Here is a 20,891-nt window from a genome sequence, read left to right as displayed (position 1 = left end):
TAGCACCAGCATATCACCGGAAGACTCATCATCACCTCTCCTAGAAGCCCCATCGCCATCATCATTATAACCATGACCATCATTATTATTGTAACCACCACTACCACCACCAAATAACCATCACCATCAGTACCATCATTGTAACCATCACTATCACCATTATGCCCACCATCATCACTACTATCACTATAACCATCCCCACTTCCATTATCGCCACCATTATAACCATCACCATCATCTTATTCACCAACCATCATTATAACCATCACTACCACCATCATCACCATCACCACTACCATTATAACCATACCACCACCATCACCATCATTATAATCATCACCACCACCATCATCATGATTATTACAACCATTATCACCAATACTATCACCATCGTTATAATGCCAGCACTATCACCATCATTACCTTATGATTACCAACCCCCCAGAGTTCTCCTCCAGCTCTAGAGAGATGAGGTTGGCACTCTGGATGCCACTAGGGGCAGTTGCTTATACCCAATCAGCTCCCAGCCAGCACATAGAGGATGTACAAAGTCATTGTGGAGTGAGAAATATGAGCAAAATGGAGGGAACGGACTCGGGGTCATGGTGGAGCAGAGAGGAAGGAACACAAAAAGAAAGAGAGAGATCGGAGAGATAAACAGGTGCCTTTGGAACTGCTACAATGTCTCTGCAGATGCGAAAACCTACTTCTTAAAGCATGCCTTGCAAAATCAGTTCCAGATCTGGGCAATGGAAGAGTCCAAGAGATAAAAGCTTTCTCTTCAGCAAGTGACTGAGATGTGATAAATCTAGGGTTATTTCCTATAATAACCCCAGAGCTCTAGGGCTTTTTTCCCAGCCACTGGATCGTCATAGTGCTGACCTTTTTGCTCAAGGATGAGGGGTGTGGACAGGAATATGGCGGGTCAGTCCTGATCTTAGCAAGCCAAGATGTGGCCAAGGTGCGGCCAGGATTTTTTGTTTTGTTTTATTTATTTGCTTACTTAGTTTTGGTTTGGGGCCACACCTGGCAGTGCTCAGAGGTTACTCCTGACTCTTCACTTAGGAATTACTCCTGATAGGCTTGAGAGACCATATGGGATGCCAGGAGTTGAACCTAGGTGTGCTAAACTTTGGCTCAAACCATGACTAAGTAATATTGTGAGCCAGAAACCTGGCACGGCAGGACTAGCTGGTAGGGAAGGTTGACATGAAACTTAGATCAGATGTAATAAAATAATAGGCTAAAATGAAATAATATATCTCACCTCCTCTGAGAGCAGAAATTTTGGCTCCCAAATCATTCCCACAATTGGACTTTACCTGGAGGAACGGTAGTCTCTTGAGCTGAGTTGAGAAAAATCTATGTGACTTTTTTTCAGTCCCAGGGAACATTCTAGTCAGCCAATAATCTCCCCATTGGGATTTCATTGATCTAAAAAAGGGGAGACCCCTTTGTGGCTTTTGCACCCTCAAATTAAATGTGACACAAACTGACATTCCAGTCATTAAATATTTGAGGGTAAGGGCAGGACTGAGAAAAGGAGATTAGTGTCTAAGAAGGTACCCCAGGACAAATGAAGAGAAATCATGGCCAGCGAGTTTTCAAAAGGAAGAGGAGGCATTCCCTGTGTGGGTTCTGGAAGACCCAACTTGAGTAGTGACTGGGTGGTAAACATTAGCCAAGAAAAATACAAATCTGGGCCGGAGAGATAGCCTGGAGGTAAGGCATTTGCCTTGCATTCAGAAGGACGGTGGTTCAAATCCTGGCATCCCATATGGTCCCCGAGCCTGCCAGGAGCGATTTCTGAGTGTAGAGCCAGGAGTAACCCCTGCTGGGTGTGACCCAAAAATAATAAATGTCTTTAAAAAATAAAAAAAATTACAAATCTGTTATCTCCACTGCAGAGAAAACCATCGCCACCAATAAGGACAGTAACATTCACTACGATGTTAGCATTCTAACATCACTACGATGTTACTACAATGTTAGCATTGAGTTGATCTGGATAATATGGGAATCGGAAGGCAAGTTGACCAGTCAATTCTGTTGAAGTCTGTTTGGGACAATTTAATCTTACTAAGCACCCCCATAACACTGACCACCATCACCTCCAACACCAATACACAACATGTTTATCCCACTGCTTCATTACCACTATCACCTTTACAAGCAATATCACCCCATCACATCCTTTAAACCACCACCATGTCCACCAGAACTATTAACTTCACCATTACCACCATGAGCATTCCCACTGTAAATACTACCACCACCTCCACCAATACTCTCATTTCCATCATTACCACCATGAGTACTCTCACCAGAAAAACTAACCATCACCACCTCCACCAGTACTACCACCTTCATTATTGTCACCCTGAGTAATTCTACCACAAATACCAACCACCATCGCCACCAATACTTCTCCATTATTAAATGCCACTTTGAGTATTCCAACCACAAATACTACCGCCGCCACCTCTACAAGTACTGTTGCCTCCATCATACAACCATGAGTACTTCCACTCACAGCTACCAACCACTGTCATCACCAGGTACCACCATGTGGTATCCTGACCCCAGCACCACCCTCGCTAGAATCACCACACTATCACTAAAGTCATGATCATCATCCCTTCTCTCACATGCCGAAAACTGCCTTCTGTGACAACTTTCCCAAGACACAAGATCATGTGTCCTCCACTTCTGTCAAATGCAAGGGCTGGGACTTCCATGAATGTCCCATTGACTTCTCATGGCAGTGGCCTCAACCTCTTACAGGAGATTGCTGGTTCCTGGCAGCCCTGGGATCCTTGACACAGAACCCACAGCATCTGCAGAAGATCCTGATGAAGCAAAGCTTTTCCCATCAGTATGCAGGGATTTTCCGTTTCCGGGTATGTATGAGCTGGGGCACAGGAAGGGGAGGGTCTGAAATAGTCTCTGGAAGTCTGGGACAGAGGAGATTCTAAAAGGTTTCTTAGGTATTGGGGCCTGTGTGATAGTGCAGCTGTAGGGCATTTGCCTTGCACGCGATCCAGGAAAAACCTCAGTTGGAGCCCCGGCATCCCATATGGTCCCCAAGCCAGGAGCAATTTCCAGGAGTATCCCCTGAGCATCACCGGATATGCCCCCCCCAAAAGAAAAAAAAATAAGGTTACTTAGGTATTAGGTATTTTCTTTTTTTTTTTTTTTTTTTTTGTGGTTTTTGGGTCACACCCGGCAGTGCTCAGGGGTTACTCCTGGCTCCATGCTCAGAAATTGCTCCTGGCAGGCACGGGGGACCATATGGGACGCTGGGATTCGAACCGATGACCTCTTGCATGAAAGGCAAATGCCTTACCTCCATGCTATCTCTCCAGCCCCGGTATTAGGTATTTTCAAAAGGGAATTTAAACTGGTGGTCTGACAACACCCATTTGAAAAGGGGTAGTGAAAAATATTGTGTGTGTGTGTATATAAATAAAAGAAATGGCAGAAACAATTAGCAAACTTTCTGACGAGAGTTATTGATCAAGAACCATGTCCCTTATTGAGTTTTTATGCACTTGTCTGAGCTGACTTTTCCCACCCAGGAGTGTTAGTGGGTGTTATTACAGTTTTAGGGGAGCATAGGTCCTCTTTACAACTCATTCTTTTTTATTAAAAAAATATCTTGCTGGGGGCCGGGCGGTGGCGCTAAAGGTAAGGTGCCTGCCTTGCCTGTGCTAGCCTTGGACGGACCGTGGTTCGATCCCCCGGTGTCCCATATGGTCCCCCAAGCCAGGAGCAACTTCTGAGCACATAGCCAGGAGTAACCCCTGAGCGTTACCGGGTGTGGCCCAAAAACCAAAAACCAAAAAAAAAAAAAAAAAAAAAAACCCACAAAAAATATCTTGCTAATCCTTGTGCACGGCTTGTTTATTAAAATTTTAAAAGCATGTGTCTAATTAAAAAAAGGAGAGCCACGGCGCTGTGAAGTGGAACTGCATTCAATTCCTGTTGGATTGGGGAAAAATTACCATTTTATTATTTTAATTATTCCTTTGCAGAAACGTGGCATTTTTTCCCATTTACGCAGAACTAGCTTTATACCCTTTGATAAAATGTTATCGTTCTGTTTTCATGTTGACTCTGCACCCTGCTTGGTGAATAAATTGTCTAATATTTTATGATGGGGCTGCTAATGTAAACAAGATTCCTCCTCTTAATTCTAACTAGCTGGTACTGAAAAGAAAGCTGAGCCTTTCTGTTTATTCGATTGTATCTTACTAAACTCCTCTATAAATTCTAATTTTTTCTTGATTAGAGTCTGGGTTTTTTCCCCACAGAGATTAAATATTGGTAAATAAAAAATAACTATTTCTAGAATTTTTTTTTGTTCTTCTGCCTTTCACAAGACTTAGCGCCTCATAATTCTGCATTAGAGTGACAAGAGAAAAAAATCCCACTCTTCTGGTTTTATTAAAGCACCTTATGGTAGGCTGTGCTTTTAATGCACTGTTGAATTCAATTTGCTAAAAATTTCATTATCATTTTTGCATCTCTATCTTATGGAGCATTGGCTTCTAGTTGTTCGTGCTATTTTTATCCTGTTTGAGTTCTGCCAGCTTTTACAGCTAAACCCAATGAGCTCTCCACAATTGGATCTGAAATCATTTGATTAATGATTCTTTATCATTGATTATCTGCCCTTTGAAAGGGAAGCAGACCCTGGTTCAATCTTCTGGACCTACTTTCTTTTGAAATGGAATCTCTTAATGTCTGCCAATGATTTTAGTAGCTTTGGATTTGCTTGGGCCTCTGGAATTAATTCCTTGAACATTTTTATTTTGCCCCCAAGTCCCAACTGCTTCTTTTATAGTTCCCTAATTATTGCCAAAAAACGTTGTTTATGTGATTTTCTGAAAATGTATTTTATTTTGCCAACCCTCTGGTTATGTCTGTTCTCTTTCATCCCATTACTATACTTTTATTTTTCCTTTTTTTCTCCTCAAATCAGCCTTTCTTCCTGTCAATCTCTTGCTCATTAATCTTTCTTTTTATTTCTCTTTTATGAGTGAATTTTAAAATTTTAATTATTTTATTTAAAACTGTGGTTACAAATGTTGTTCAAAATACAGTTGGGTTTTTTTCTTCCAGTTTTGATGTTGTTCATAATTGAATTTGAGTTTTTTTTTGTTTTTTTGTTTTTTGGGTCACACCCAGCAGCGTTCAGGGGTTCTTCCTGGCTCTATGCTCAGAAATTGCCCCTGGCAGGCACAGGGGACCATATGGGGTGCTGAGATTCAAACCACCAACCTTTGGCATGAAAGGCAAACACTTTACCTCCACACTATCTCTCCGGCCCCAAATTTGAATTTCAATCATACAATGTATAATACACTTCATCGGTGCACAATTCCCACCACCAGTGTCCCCACTTTCTTTCTCCCTCTTCCCCCTACCTGCCTGTGGGGCAGATATTTTTCATCTCTCTATCTCTCTCTCATCCCTTTTTATCCTTTTTAAACACTGTGCTTTGCACTCGTGCTCCTGAAGGGGTTTCATGAATATCACTTTCCCTCCTTTCAGCACTCAGTTTTTATCCAGAGTGACCATTTTCAACTCTCCTTGTCCTAGAGGTCCCATCTCTACCCTCCCTGCACTCCCCACGCTTTGTGACAAACTTTCTACCCTGAACTAATCCTCCTGACCCTCATCTCTATTGTTGCTGGATATTATTACCATACCATCCTTTTTTTACATCCCACAAATGAGTGCGATCATTTTATGTTTAGCCCTCTCCCTCTAACTCATTTTGCTCAGCACAATACTCTCCATATCCATTCATGTATAAGCAAATTTGATGACTTCATTTTTCCTAACAGATCTTTGGGGATTTTGTTGTCTATAAATGGCTTTCACTTTACTTCCATTAGTCCCCATCTATTTTTTGCGGACAACTCATTGCTTGTGTGCTGTTTTGAAAGTGCACCTTTAATATTCTTGGTTTTCTTTACTACTGACAGATCTCAGTTGACAACAATCTTAGTGCCAGTTCTTCCTCTTGGGAACTTTGTGTCACCCTACACCAAAACCAGTGGCCCCATACCATTCCTTCTTTCCCAAGGACCCCTTCTTGTTTTAGGCAGTCTAAAGGGTATTTTCGTTTGCTCCTTTATGTTGTTTCTTGTCCACAAATGAGGAAAATCATCTGGTGTTTGCTGTGTTTTTTTAGTTTGGTTTTGGGGCCACACCCAGTGGTGCTCATGGGTTACTCCTGGCTCTGCACTCAGGAATCAATCCTGGAAGATTCAGGGAACTGTATGGGATGCCAAGTATTGAACCCAGGTCTGCCAAGTGCAAGGCAAACTACTCACTGTGCTATTTCTCCAGGCCCAAGGTGCTTGTCTTTCTTCAGACTTAATTTTCTCTGCATGGTTTCCCCTGAGTCTAGCCACATCATCACAAATATTGTCCCATGGTTTTCTCTTCTGTATACAGAAATGTGTCCTTCTATACACATAACACAACTTCTCAACCCCATCACCATCCCAGGAAACTTGGGTTGTTTCATGTCTTGACTGATGCCAAAAAGGGCTCCCATGAATTTTGGCTGCATACATTTTTGAATTGGTGCCATCATTTTCTTTTGATGCTCAGAAGTAGAGCTATTGCATCCTACCGAAATTCCATTTTGGGGTAAGAGACTTCTCCATGCTGTTTTTCAAACTGACTGTACCACTATCCATCCTACCTAATAGTGCCAGAAAGTGACTCTTTATCCATATCCTCACCAAGATATGGGCAGGAAAAGAAAGAATGAGCTTTCTGTGTAGAACCAAAGTGTCTTTATAGATGAAATCTGATTTTCAAACTTTTTTGTCTGCAGTGACCCCCTTTATCTTGACTTAATCTATTTGTCTGCTTAATTTATTAAAAATGAATAAAAATTTCCCCAAATTATAGTTATAATATCAATTTATTTTATTTATTTTCTTTTGGATCACACCCAGCAGTGTTTAATGAGGACTCCTGGCTTTGTACTCAGAAATTTCTTCTAGCAGTACTCAGGGTACTGTATGAGATACTAAGGATTGAGCCTAGGTCAGTTGAGTGCAAGTCAAATACCCTACCTACTTACTATTGCTCCAACCTCTCCTCTTCTATTTTCAAATGCTTTAACTTTACTCTCTGCTATAGTCTTTGGTGCCCCTGAGATGAATTCTTGCCATCTGGTTTTAAGAACAAAGCAAACTATCATATTACTCCTTTTTACAGTTAATGGTTTCCTTGAATTCTTTATCTGATAGGCACAGTGCCACTCCAGTGTCCTATTACAGACAGTTTTCTATTGTATGTTTGTTTAATCTCTTCATGGTCAATTACATTTTTTACCCTTCCTTGTAAGATAGATCTATAACACGTTGCTTTCCGTTGCTTCATTTGCCCTTATTTTTGCTTCCTTTAAGACTTCAATTTTGCTTTCATCCTCATGGAAGTTGGGGGGCAGTGTCTTGAATGAGTGTCTGACACTGGGCATGAGTGCTCTCCTTTGCTGTAATGTAAAAATGTGATTTTTGTTGGGGTGGGGTTCTTTCAGCAAAGACATCAAGAGTCTGTGAACGTTATTCCATTCTCTTGTAGCATTCACAGCTGTCAGGGAAAATTCAATGCTAATCTAGTCTCTAAACTTTGTATGCAACATGTACTTTCAAACTCTATGTGTATACAACACTCCCTTTCTGTCTCCTGAGTGCTCAGAAATTTCTCTGAAATGGTTCCAGATGTGTACCTTTCAAAAATTCTCTTCATCTGCATTCTAGTGATCTGTCTTCATTTTCTGCTCAGATCTTTTCTGCCATTATAGTTCGGCATCCTCTTCAGCCCTGTTCTCTTCTCCTGGAGTCCCAACATTTCACGTCCTGTGTCCAAGTGATGTAGATCCTTTTATCCAGGGGGCACCTGAGAAGTGAACAGAGCATACTGCTTCCTCAAGGATGGCAGGGTTGTTGGCATGATAGGTGGTTGTAATCTCTGAGTCCAGATGGTACCTGTTCTGCCATCTTCATGGTGAGGAGACCTCATTGTTCTTTAGAACCTGCTACAGAACTTACCTCTCTGTTCATAATAATTGGAGTTCAGACTTGGCTTTCCAAAAGGTCCCAGTTCTGGGAAAATCAATCTCAGTGAGGTAAGCCACAGAACACATAGGTCAATGTCTCATTCTTAGAGAAAGAGAGAAAGAGAGAGGGAGAGGAGAGGAAGAGGGAAAGGAGAAGGAGAGGGAGAGGAGAAGGAGAGGGAGAGGAGAAGGAGAGGGAAGGGGAGAGAGAGAGAGAGAGAGAGAGAGAGAGAGAGAGAGAGAGAGAGAGTTGGGGGTTAGTTGGGTCCATTCCTGGCTTAATAATTAGCGACTGTGACTGGAGGTGCTTACAGGACCTAAGAGCTCCAGGGGTTGAACCAGGGTCTGTTATATGTAAGGAAATTACAATAATTAACTCCTGCAGTCTCTACAACCAGTGGCCTCATTCTTGATGACCAACCAAGACATTTATTTTTGTGCTCTCTGGGAATGATGATTTTCTCTGAATGTTCCCATTCTATTGGGAGGGTAGATGTGGCCAACATCCCTAGAGTGGGAGGATAAACCAGTGACTTCTAAGGGGAACCAGCCAATCAGTGCAAGGTATTCAAGCCAGTCCAAGCTTGTCATGGGACTGTCCAAGGTGCTGAAGAAGGAGATGCTGGGAAACCTATTTACACATTTGAGTTCTTGACCATCATCTCATCTGATTCCTAGCATGGCCTCACCAGGCACTTAGTATTCTGACCAGAGCAGAGGACATTCAGCCCCATAGAATTTTTTTTCCTTCCCAGTGTGTGATGCTGAGTCCAGACAGCTTCACTGACAAGACCCATCTGCCAGACATAGCCCGCCAATGAAATCCCAGTTCCAGACATTTCCATCCCCATAGACTGGCTCTGTTTTGTGCTCCTAATGCTTCCTACATCTCTTCTAATCGTTTCCTCTGTGGCCTCTTGGCTCTCTGGCTAACTCACCTCTCTGCTGAGGGTTTCAGGATAGCTGCAGGGCTCAGGCCCAGCAATGGCCAAAAGTGCTCCCTCTCTACTTTGTCTCCACTGATGTTCCAGCTTTGCTGGATGCCTCAGCCAACATCTGGGGTACCAGCTGTGAGAAAGGCCCCACACATGGCTCCTTGTCACTGCTGAGCTGATGATGGAAAGCCTCAGGCCCTCAGGCCCCCAACCCACCTGTCAGAGACCCGCCTTCATCAAGGCTTGGGTCTGCTGCTGCTCCTCCAGCCTGGGGGACACCCGCCAAAAAGCCCCATTAAGCTGGCGCTATTAAGAACTTTCCTTATTTGGCAATACCCCTAGTGAACCATTAAGAGTCAAATGTTGATGACAGAGCGTTCCGTGTTGGAGAGGAATGGCTGACTCCTGCTGCAGGGCAGCAGCTCCAGTCTGCTTCCTTCCACCACTCCCAGGGTAAGGCCCAGCATGGCAGGATATGTGAATGCCCATCTGAGCAGGAACTTCTCTGCCCACTGGGGCCACCTGCCCAGTCCAATTCCATCCACCTGCACCATTATCCCTCAGGCTTTCTCTCCCCCATTGATCCTTGGTCTCTGCCCATCTCTGCCCTCCTGTCTCTGCTCCCTCTGCCATCTTGCGAGCAGGGCCCACCTCTCACTTGACTTGCGCTGGCAGCAGATGGTCAGAGTCACTGGGTGTGACTCAGATTCTCCATCAACCAGAGGTAATGACAGGCCTGTCCCTTGCCCCTCCACAGAGGTTGGCGCTTCCTTCTAGATAGATTCTGTGGCCGCTGGTGACTGTGACAGGGGCGCCACTCTCTGAGTTCTAGCTTCACTCAGTCATGCCTCATCTCTCTCCAGTTCTGGCAGTGTGGCCAGTGGGTGGAGGTGGTGGTGGACGACCGCCTGCCAATCCTAGACAGGAAGTACCTCTTCGTGAACACTCGCCGAGACAACCAGGAGTTTTGGCCCTGCCTGCTGGAGAAGGCCTACGCCAAGTAAGGAGGAGGGGTTCCCCTGCACCCCAACCTGGGGACTGCTGGTTCCATTTGCAGTGTCAGGAGGCACCCCGCCACCTGCCCTGTGCAGCTCTGCCAAAGGCACACTGGTGCACACACATCTCCCAGCTGAGTTCCCGTCAAACTATTCCTGAGTACAGGACTGTGAGGAGTGGGGAGAGCATGCCGCTGTGCACAAGGAGGTAGAGCGGGACCATGCTGACTGGCCACAGCAGAGACAAAACAGCAAATAGAGCAGGGTTCATAGCCCCACCCCTGGGATGCAGGGGTGAGGAGGGCAGAGGTGGACAAAGCAATCCCAGGGAGTCACCAGGAAAGGGGGCAGAGTGAGGCCTCAGAGAGTGGGCAGGTTGAGGCAATTTTAACTACTGACATGATTCAAGCAAAGTTTGGGGGACTGTGAGTTCATGGAGAGGTCAGCTGGCCAGAGCTTCTGGTAGCTACTGTGAACTGATAGTCCAAGCCTGGGACCCATGCCAGTCCAGTCATCAACACCACATATGGTGCCTGGAGCACCTCCAGGATGGACCCCCTAATTGCAGAGCCTGGAGGAAGCCCTGATCCCTGCCAGACTTGGCCCAACCCCCTCCCCAAATAATCAGATAAATAAGGGGTAGGCTGTGGGTGGGCTCAGTATACACATAGTCCTGAGTTCTTTGGAAGTGATATGCAAACCCCCAAAGCACATGTTTTACCTCTTCATGTTGCCTTGTTCAACTGATGTTCAGTGAATCTGAGATCATTAAAAAAAAAAAAAAAGGCCCCATGCTTGCACTGGAATAGGATTTTACTGATTAAAATACATGTTTGTGTGTACTCATGTATACATGTTTAACATGTGTTATGTATGTGTGATACGGTATGCACATGTTAGTGTGTGCTTGTGTGCGTGGTACATGCTTGGCACATGTGTGTGCCTACTTGTATGCAAGTGTTTTCATAGCTTTGTGTGCTGGTGTGTGCATGTGCAAAGAGCTGGGAAAGCACCTCAGTAGATGACAACACAGAGGGCACCATCTTGGAAGAGGTTATGAGTCAGGACCCCCCACACAGTCCCCTAAGTTACAGCCTGCCTCTCCATTTCCTGCCAGGGCAGCCAACCCTCAATAGCTGGCATGTGATGTGGGTGTGGCTAGCCTTCGTCTTCAATATCTTATTTTTAAGACCAGGAACTCAGCAAGTAGAATGGTGGGAACACCACTGGGCAGGATTGCCACTGACCAAGAGGCCAGGCTAGTGCCTACTCTTCTGGGGGACCTCAATCTCACGGCAAGGCATATTCAAGACTCTCCTTTGACCTTCTTTCTACCAGCCTGCATGGAAAGCCTTAAAGTGGTTTCTCTCTTGTAGCAGGGGCAAGACATTTCCTTGCTCTAGCTCAGGACAAGGCACAACCAGGTGGTGGAGCCAATTCCAGAGACGGGCAGTTCGCTCACTGCCCTGTTGCTTGGCCCCTGTGCAAATCTGAGTTTCCCAGATTGGAAGAACTTGTGTGTGGCACCAGGGCACCAGGGCACCAGGGCTTTAGCCCTTGTCGTAAACAATTACCCACCCTAAAAGGAATGGGGATTGGAACCCAGCCCTCATCTGTCACCCCCAAGAAATCTAGCTCAGAGAAATGTTTCCAACTATTGGTCTGTCTCTGAGCCTTCCCTGCCATCAGAGTAGAAAGTTTAAGTGTGTTTAATGAGCTAAATAGAAAGCCCCAGAACTCAGATCCTTTGTCCAGGCTAGACAGCTGAGTGTGGGGAGTGGCTGACCTTGGACCTGGCCTGTAACTCATTCCACCCTGCACACGTTCCCTCCTGAAGTTGCCTGGATCTGGGGGATGTCGAAGGAAGAGGGTGCAGAGACCTGAAGCCACTATCATCCAGGAGAGGGCAAGGGGCTCAGGCATCCCACTACTAGCCCATCTGCAGGAGAAAGTCCGCAGCATCCCTCCCTCCCTCCCTACATGTCCCAGAGTCACAGAGCTAACCTTGTTCCTCTCACAGACTCCGAGGTTCCTACCACAACCTGCACTATGGCTACCTTCCTGATGCTCTGGTGGACCTGACAGGAGGAGTGGTCACCAGCATTGATGTCACCTCCTCATCCACAGACATGCTGCTCCTGATCCAAGCGGCTGCCCAGGCCGGCTCCCTCATCACTTGTGCTACACCTGCAGGGGTGAGGGGTGGTGAACATGATTGGGGAGGTGTAGGTGGGGTTCCGCTCAGGGACACCCATTCAAGGGGCTCTGTCAGGGGGGCTTAGTCAGGGGACACAGTCAGGGAGTTCCAGCCAAGGGATCTATTGAGTGGAATTAGTTTCAGGAAATCAGTCGGGGGGGTGGGGGGAGTGGTCCAGTCAGGGATCTAGTCAAGGGGTCCAGACAGGGGTCCATTTAGGGGAGTTAGTTAAGGCCTCAGTCAATGTATATGATCAGGGGTGTTAGGTTAACTCTGGTGAAGGGTTCAGGACCATCAGGGATCCCTGAGGTGGCACCTCCATAGATGATCTGAGTCTCCTCAGAGATGATCTTTTAAAGTCTGAAGAAAGGATTCCCAGATACCAAAAACAGAGAGACCAAAATAAAGGCTTATCTTCACACAACTGGCTACTGGCTGAGGCCCTCGCCACCTGGCACTCTCCAAGGCCCTCACAGCAGACATTATCTGAGCCCCTCACAATGGCCACTATCCAAGTCGACTTTCCCTTCTATACTTCCCTACACCCAGAATCCTTTTGGAAGGGTCTCAAAGACCCCCCTATGATTTTCATCTGTTCTCATACACTTCCTTCATCCTCAGATCTGTGGGCCCTGCTGGAGCCAACACCCCAAACCCTGGGTCCTCACGTTGAGGGGTGGCAGGCACACAGCTCATAGGAGAAATGCGGAGGGAAGGTTCAGTCAAGAGGGCTGGACTACTGGTTAGGAAAACTTGGAGTTCACCCAGGTGGGCATGAGGTCTCCAACCCCTTCTTATGAGAGCCCTGGGCAAGCCCTGGCTGTGTGCTGGGTTCCCAGCAGCCTAATGATGCCTGTCTCCTCCCTCCAGCCCACAGGGGTGGCCACAGAGCTGGAGAATGGCCTGGTGACTCAACACGCCTATACCGTGACTGGAGCTGAGCAGGTAATTCCCCACCGGACCCTAAACCCTCACAATGGAGGTGCAGCCCCACTTAGGCTCCATCCCACCAGGCTGTGTCTGTGCCAGAAGTTCCAGCTTTATCCACACACCCCTCTCTAGGCCTGTCCTGCTACCTTCAGAAAACTATGTAGGCTCACTTGGTGGCTGGTCCCTGACTTGGGGGTTACTTTTACTTATAAGTCTCACTAGGTCTCAATACTACAGAGCTGTTCTTACAGAGATTCCAGCAAGACAAGGCTCCTTTCTTTCTCAGAAGGAGTCTCTGGGGCTTCTTGGTGGGCCCTATTAGCCACACTTGGGAAGAGGGTCTTCTCCCATGAATCCTCAGACACTGCCCCGAACCCCCTACTCCCAGATCTCAGTCAATAGAGAAAGAACCAGGTCACCTGAAGAGAGGAGACTCGAGTCAGGTAAAACACATGTTTGCTCTCAGATCCAGCTCTTAGATCCATCCTCAGGGGGAGCAGTGACAGTGACCCCCAGATGTGACCCCAGAGCCACCTGAGCAAGGTCTGAACAGTCACCCACCTCTAAGAGAGAGACCTCAGGGTATGGTCAAGAGTATAGTCCACAGGACACATGTCTTGTAAGCATGAAGCTTTGCATGGTCCTTGGCTTTGCTTCTCTCCCTGGCATTGCCAAATGTGGTTCTATGGGCACAGAGCACCTCTGGAGCCCAAATGCTCAGCTCCACAGTACCAAGCATTGCCAGGAGAGGCCCCTATAAAAATTATTCTAGAAATAAATAAGAGTTTTATGCCCAGGAAAGGCTTCAGAGCTTGACTTGGCTGAAGATTTGTCCTCTGGAGAGAAGAGGTTTGAGCTCTGAGGATGAGAACTAAAATGACTCCGGCCAGCCCCGAACGGAATGTGCTTTTTAATCTGCTCACCCTCCCTGGGGGCAGACAAACCGACAGGAAAATAAATGGAATTGGTGTTTTTTATTACACACCTTGTGACTCTTCATGGGCAAGCCCCGTGCTGGTCTGTGAGCCATGTTTTGCTGCAATCCCCTCCAATTTTAGGGTGCTGAACTGGACCCAGCCCAGGAGCCCTCAAGGTGCCCAATAAGCTCTCTGGGATGCCCCCCAGCAGCTGTTTCCGCAGCCCCTGACTCCTGGGCTCTGTCAATGCTGGGTAGGTCACTGCAGACAAGGCCCGTAGTGTCTGGGTGTGGAAGGCCCAGGACACCAGAAAACAGGTGGTATTAAAAGTCAGAGCACCTTCTGCGGTGTGGCTGAGGGAAGAGCAGGAGAGGAGCAGCTTAGAAGCAGTGTCCAGGTCAAACTCTGTGTCCTGCTAGACCACCCTGCTTCTGTAGCAGAGCCGTGGGATGGACAGGGGTCCAGGTCCCAGTCATGTACTGGGCTGATTTGTGGCCTTTGTCCATTTCCAATCCCAACATGAAACACCCAGGCTGAGAAGACCTAGGTCTGAGGCAGAACTCTGGCCTCTGCACCTTGCTCTGTGCCTTGAGGAAGTGGATGTGCCTGTAGGTACTCAGTTTCTTCTATAACCAGGAGAGATAAACAGTTCTAGGAAGGGAGAAAAAAAGAAAAGAAGGGAGGAAGGAAGGAAGGAAGGAACGAAGGAACGAAGGAAGGAACGAAGGAACAAAGGAACGAAGGAACGAAGGAAGGAGAAAGAAGAGAAAGAAAGAAGGAAGGAGGGGAAAAGGGAGAAAGAAAGAAAGAAAGAAAGAAAGAAAGAAAGAAAGAAAGGAAGGAAGGAAGGAAGGAAGGAAGGAAGGAAGGAAGGAAGGAAGGAAGGAAGGAAGGAAGGAAGGAAGGCAGGCAGGAAGGAAGGAAGGGGAAGGAAGGAAACAGAAGGAAGGAAAAGGAAGGAAGGAAGGAAGGAAGGAAGGAAGGAAGGAAGGAAGGAAGGAAGGAAGGAAGGAAGGAAGGAAGGAAGGAAGGAAGGAAGGAAGGAAGGAAGGAAGGAAGGAAAAAGGGTGTTCTGCCATGCAGGTGCCTGCTCACAGGTGAGGGCTGGGGTTCTGGGCTGGGCCCGCCATTCCCAGCACCCTGGCCTTACTCAACTGGCCTTCTCCCGCCCCATGCTCTGGACATCATTGTGAACACCCAGGATCTGCTCCCTAAGGTCCCAAGCAGAGAAGCAGCAGTGGCAAGAGACCAGGCCTTGCCACACATTCTGTCCCTCACCCCACACTGCTAGTGACTGAGGCATCTGTCCCCTGCTCTCCAGGCCACAGGACAGAGCCAGTCCACCCTCAGCCCCACTCCTGCAGGTGGCTGCCACCTCTGTCTCCCTCCCTGTTCTGGACTAGCTCAGCCACATGAGGCCAGACGCTCTGTTTCATTGGGGAGAGGCAGTCTCGGAAGACGCTAACCTCCCCTTCCTGTTCTTCCTTCCTAGGTTCAAGCCAGGTGGGGCTGGGAGGACCTGATCCGCCTGTGGAACCCTTGGGGCAAAACCGAGTGGCAAGGCCCCTGGAAGGATGGGTACGGTACAGCCCGGGGAGGCAATAGGGAGGGCAAGGCAGGGGGCGAGAGAGAGATTCCAGTGCTCAGTTCCATCCACCGGTCCAGGGACCATGCTGCTATGCCCCTTATGGCATACAAATTTAAATAAAATCCCATTTGCTCTCCTTGCAGAAGCTTGTGGGGTCCAGTAGGGTTCACACGGGTGACCACTCTGCCATCCAGGAGGGGACAGTCTAAAACCAGGGCAAGACCCTGACTGTACTTAGCAGGGCTGGGAAGACTGATCTGCCCATTTGGTGGGCAGTGGGTCCATCACCCATCATCCATCTTGCCCCCTGCGCTGCCCTGCAGGGCTCCCGGGCACTCAGATTAGCCTCTTGTTTGGGTAAAGGAGAGGAGGGGGGGGGTCCCTATGATTACCCACAAAGCAGCTGCTTTCGGTGGGAGGACCCAGCGGGGCCTCAGTGGGCATCTGGTTTGTGCAGTCAGCAGGTGGGGTCCCTGGTACTCAGACTCTGCCAAAGGCTCTAGAAGCACAACTAGGCACCCTTTTGGGTGCAGCAACCGGTGGGGTGGGGCAGGAAGGAGTAGAGACCATGACACAAGGACACACAGATAACCCACACTAACCAGCAAATGACCCTGGGGGCCGGGCCACCAGACAGAAGCTCATCTGCTCACCTATGCTGGGAAATCTTGCAGGGGGGGGGGGGGAGAGACTGACTGCAACTTGGGAAACAGAATTCACATCCACTGACTAGTGTGCAAGGCCACGGAAACAACAGGTTTACAACAAGATGGGAGGAGGAGGAGGAACAGGAGGAGAAGCTAGTGGGGGTAGGGGAGGAGGAAGAAATGGTGCAGAAGGAGGAAGAAACGGAGCTGTGTGGGAGGAGGTTGGAGAAGAAGGAAAAGAAGGAGGACCTGGAGGGAGGAGGGGAGAAACTCTGCAGGGGAGAGACAAGAAACTGCAGGAGGGTAGGGGTCCTTGCTGGGTACTAAGCAGGGTGGGCCCAAAATCTGGGCTTTGCCTTCTTCTAGACCCAGTGGGGGGATGTGGGTGCAGTAGGGTAGATGCACCTGCGAGTTCCTCTTCTGCAGACTCGTGTCCTGGGGTCCCCATCCTGGCAGAAAACTGGTTTGGGTAAGGTGGGCTGTGTGACCCCGCATCCTCGTGGGGGGCCCCTCTCTTCCAACAGGAGATGGAAGGCAAGAACCGACCAGTCCCCGATCAGCCCTAATTGAAATTTCTGTCGCACACACTTAAAGGCAAACTTGCATGAATCGATACCATATTGATTCACACTACATTTATTTTCCCTTACCCGCTGCAGAAAATGTAATTATCGCTTAATTATAAAATTTCCATTTTACACGGGTACATCGGACTGGCTCGACCTGCAGCCTGGCGTTAGCAGGAAGGTTCCCCCCACTGCAAGAAGAGCGGGCCCAGGGCCCTCCTGGCTCATCACCCCTGGGACTTGGGGACCTGCAATGGTGACAGTATGGGCAAGTCTCCAGGTGGAGGCTGGCAGGGAGAGAGTTAGTGGCTGCTTCTGAGAGAGAGAGAGAGAGAGAGAGAGAGAGAGAGAGAGAGAGAGAGAGAGAGAGAGAGAGAGAGAGAGAGAGAGAGAGAGAGAGAGAGAGAGAGAGAGAGAGAGAGAGAGAGAGAGAGAGAGAGAGTGAGTTCTAGAACACAGCCTTCCAGGAAGGGCCTGGTTCATGGGCCCAGCAGAAATGCACTGAATGGCCACTTAGGAGCTGAGGCTTTCTGGTAGGATCTGAAAATGCCATCTGCTTCCAGAACACAAGTTCAGAAAGATCAATGGCCAGTGAGGAAGCTCTGAGCTAAGACAGTTATAGGAAGCAGAAGGCAGGGCTGAAGAGAATAAGAAAAAGGGACCCCCAGTTACAGAGGTGGAGAGAGAAGACTGCTGGGGGCCCAGCCAGGTTCCCCAGAGGAAGTGACTTCTCAGAGAAAGACAAAAGATGCACTTGGGTCCCAGGTCCTGTGACTGGAAGGCACAGTGAAGGCAAAGGTTCAGGACAGGCATTTCCAAGAAAACCCGAGAGTCCTGCTTGCCAAAGGAGGCCAGGTTGGGGAGCAGGCTTGGGTGGGGGAAATAGGAATGTGAGTGGGGAGGGGATGAGCAGAGCCCCCCACCATGGCTCAGAAGTTTGGATTTGATCTGTGGGAAGTGTTTTGCCTGGTTTTGCAGAGATCGAATTTCACTTTAATTCCACTGCAGTTCTTTACTCAACTACATGAAGAAGAAATGAAAGGTGGAAGGCTAGAAAGAGGGGGTGTGGGAGTCAGGGAAGGGCTTGAAGAAGGGGATCAGGAACTGGGGACTTCCTTGTAGGGTGTAAGAGAGAGCAAACATGTTTATGCTGGCAAGAGGAAGTCCAGAAAGAACAGGAAAGAAGACGGGTTGATTTTGATGTCCTGTTGGAATTTTTTTCCCCTCTAGAGCTCTGGAGAGGGGCTGGAGAAAGGGTGGAATCCTTCAGCTTAGAACCTGATGTGTCACTCCACACTGCTGGGCCAGGGTTCCCACCAGCAGCACCTCAGGAATAAGGCTGCCCCTCAAGTCCCTACCAGCTACTTGTCCCCTGAGCTCTTCACCCCATGGTCTTTGCCCTGTTCAGGTCTCTGGAATGGCTGGAGTGTCGAGACCCACGGAAAGACCAGCTGTACCAGGACAAAGAAGACGGAGAGTTTTGGTATGTAAAATCCTGATGGCCCAGGCCGCCCTCCTCCCTTCTCCTGGCACACCAGAGGCTGAATTGGCTCTGCCCAAATGCCTGGCGTGGGGCCTGTTTTCTTCACCAAGACACAGAACTTGGGCTCGGCTGGGCTTCTATGTGCTCATTGGGTGGGAAAGGAGTTTCAACTCTTGAGTTTGAAAACATGTATGTGGTAATAGGAATGAATGATGGGAAGGAAACTCTGACATCAGAGAATTCCAGAAGGCTCTACGTAGGGTTGCGGGGCTGGGCTCTTTCTTCCTGTGCCATCCAGATGAAATCTGGAGCAGTTCAGTGTTCACAGGTCAAAATGTCAGGTGGGGTGTTCACTGCTCAGGTCCTATATGTGAGTTCTGGGGGGTGACAAAGGGAGGTAAGGGTCCTCATACAGCCACTGGACTGTAGGAGGATGTCCCAAAGGCCATCCTTGGCTTTATGTGCTGTCGGAAAGGACAAGAACAGGACCATTCTTGACACTGTCTTGTCCTTATGAAATATGTGTTCAGGAGACCAGGAAGAAGTGATCAGGTCCAGAGGGGCAAGTGGAAGTGAAAAGAATCAATATTTTCATTAACTAGGGCCAGAGCGATAGCACAGCAGATAGGGTGTTTGTTTGCCTTGTACTCAGCTGACCCAGGTTCAATCCCAGCATCCCATTTGGTCCCCCAAGCACCACTGGTAGAGTAACCGACAGGTTTTCATTCTATTCAGGATAATTCTTCTTTTCTGGTGCTTGTCACTCATTGAACTTGACCTTTGGATTGGTACCTTACCATACCTGTTCTCTGCCCTAGGGGGTGGTCTTTTGCTTCCCAAAAATCAACTCGGGTCTCAGAAAGAAACAGCTTTGGGTTTCTTTTCCACGGCTGGGTTGTCTGCTGGTACCTTTGCCTACTGGCAGATAGCTTGCGGTGAAGTTCCTGACATTGTTTTATCTTCCTACCCATTTGTGGATTATTTCCTGTGTCTGTGTTGCTTCCAGACTCATGCCTCTCCAATCCCTTGGGATTGGGGCATGAGGCTTCTTCTTCACACTACCAGGCATAACCCCTGGGCACAGTGCCAGGAGTAATTCTGAGCACCTCTGGGTGTGGCTTCCAAAACAAACAAATTTCCACTATCTCATGCCTCACTGGGTTGTCGGTATGGAAGCCGTTTTGCTCCTATACAGACCCCAACTGGGAATTTGGCACAGGGGATGTGGAAGGGCTGAGCTCAGAGCACAGAATCTAGCCCTGCCAGGTTTTGCCATGATTTGCAAATTTTGGAGGGTTCACTGTCCTTGTCTTCCTGGATACTAGAGCAGAAAACAATGATCTAAGAGAGAAGCATGGGAGGCACTGGACTTGGTGGGACAGTGAGATCCACAGCACCGAACAGGCTCTACCAGGAGATCAAGGTCCATGGCCTTTGGTGACTGACCTCTGTCTTCGCCAGGATGTCATGCCGAGATTTTCTAGACCACTTCTCCTGCCTGTACATCTGCAACAAAGTGCCCATCAGCATAGACCAGAGCAACCTGATCTGTGCGAGATGGTCCCAGCTGATATTCCAGGACTGGGTGGTTCCAGGAAACCCTGCAGGTAGTGGGGCCCTTGGCGATTGTTCTGTCCAGCAGGAAACTTCCCAGTCTGTCCTGGCTTCAGGAGTAACCCCTGAGCACTCCCCGGTGTGCCCCCACAAAATGAACAAAAAAAGTGTCTGATGCCCACCCTCCCCCGACTATCTCAGGGCCCACACCCTCTTCCCTGCTTGGAGAATCATCACCGAGCCAACCATAGCAGCACCTTGATGCCTTTTCAGAAATCCTTGGGGAGTGGCCCCCACCATGTCCATCTACTCTTCTTTGGCTCATCTTTTTCCCTCCTGCAGCCAACTCCACCATTTCCCCAGGAGTCTCCCAACCCCAGCTTCAACGAACACCTGGAAAGAGGAATGCTAAGCTCATGTCAGCAACTTTCCTCTTTCCGTGGATACTGCGGCCAGTGCCTTGGCAGGCTCCACTGGCAGTGCCTTTACATAAGCTCTTGCTTCAGGAGTTCCAGCTTTCCATGGGTGGAAGGAACGGGGCCTCCAGGACTCACACCCTAATCTCTTTCTAAGAGAGATGAAGGCTGGGGGCTGGAGTGATAACATAATGGGTAGGGCATTTGCCTTGCATGCAGTTGACTCAGGTTTAATCCCCATCATCCCACAGGGTCCCAGAGCCTTCCAGGAATGATTTCTAAGCTCAGAGCCAGGAGTAACCCTTGAGCGCAGCTAGGTGTGGCCCAGAAACAAAAGCAAAACAAAACAAAAACATGGTTTCTTTCTGGTGTTTTGTTGTTGTTGTTGTTGTTGTTGTTGTTGTTGTTTGAGGGGCCATACTCAACAGTACTCTGGGCTTATTTCTGACTCCTTGCTCAGAACTCATTCCTCAGAGCTCACATACAAGCAAGTATGTGGCTAAAATTCTGGCAAAAATTCCCAGCCCATAGCAGAGAGGACTGGACTGCAGGCCTTGGGGCAAGTCAGAATTTC

At 48.2% G+C, this 20,891-nt stretch overlaps 1 protein-coding gene across 1 annotated transcript in view; it reads left to right on the top strand.

The window, feature by feature from the left end:
- The window catches only part of CAPN13 (calpain 13), a 42,579-nt gene that overhangs the window by 7,982 nt on the left and 13,706 nt on the right, over positions 1-20,891 (top strand). Inside the window, 7 exon segments of the mRNA XM_049784693.1 lie at positions 2,785-2,900; positions 9,888-10,024; positions 12,040-12,214; positions 13,087-13,161; positions 15,556-15,641; positions 18,273-18,347; positions 19,809-19,954. Coding sequence (XP_049640650.1) covers positions 2,785-2,900; positions 9,888-10,024; positions 12,040-12,214; positions 13,087-13,161; positions 15,556-15,641; positions 18,273-18,347; positions 19,809-19,954 — 810 coding nt within the window.

This window comes from Suncus etruscus, chromosome 12, assembly GCF_024139225.1.
Source record: "Suncus etruscus isolate mSunEtr1 chromosome 12, mSunEtr1.pri.cur, whole genome shotgun sequence".
NCBI lineage: Eukaryota > Metazoa > Chordata > Mammalia > Eulipotyphla > Soricidae > Suncus > Suncus etruscus.
Note: the sequence above shows the minus strand (reverse complement) of the source record. Positions and strands in the feature narration are given on the sequence as shown.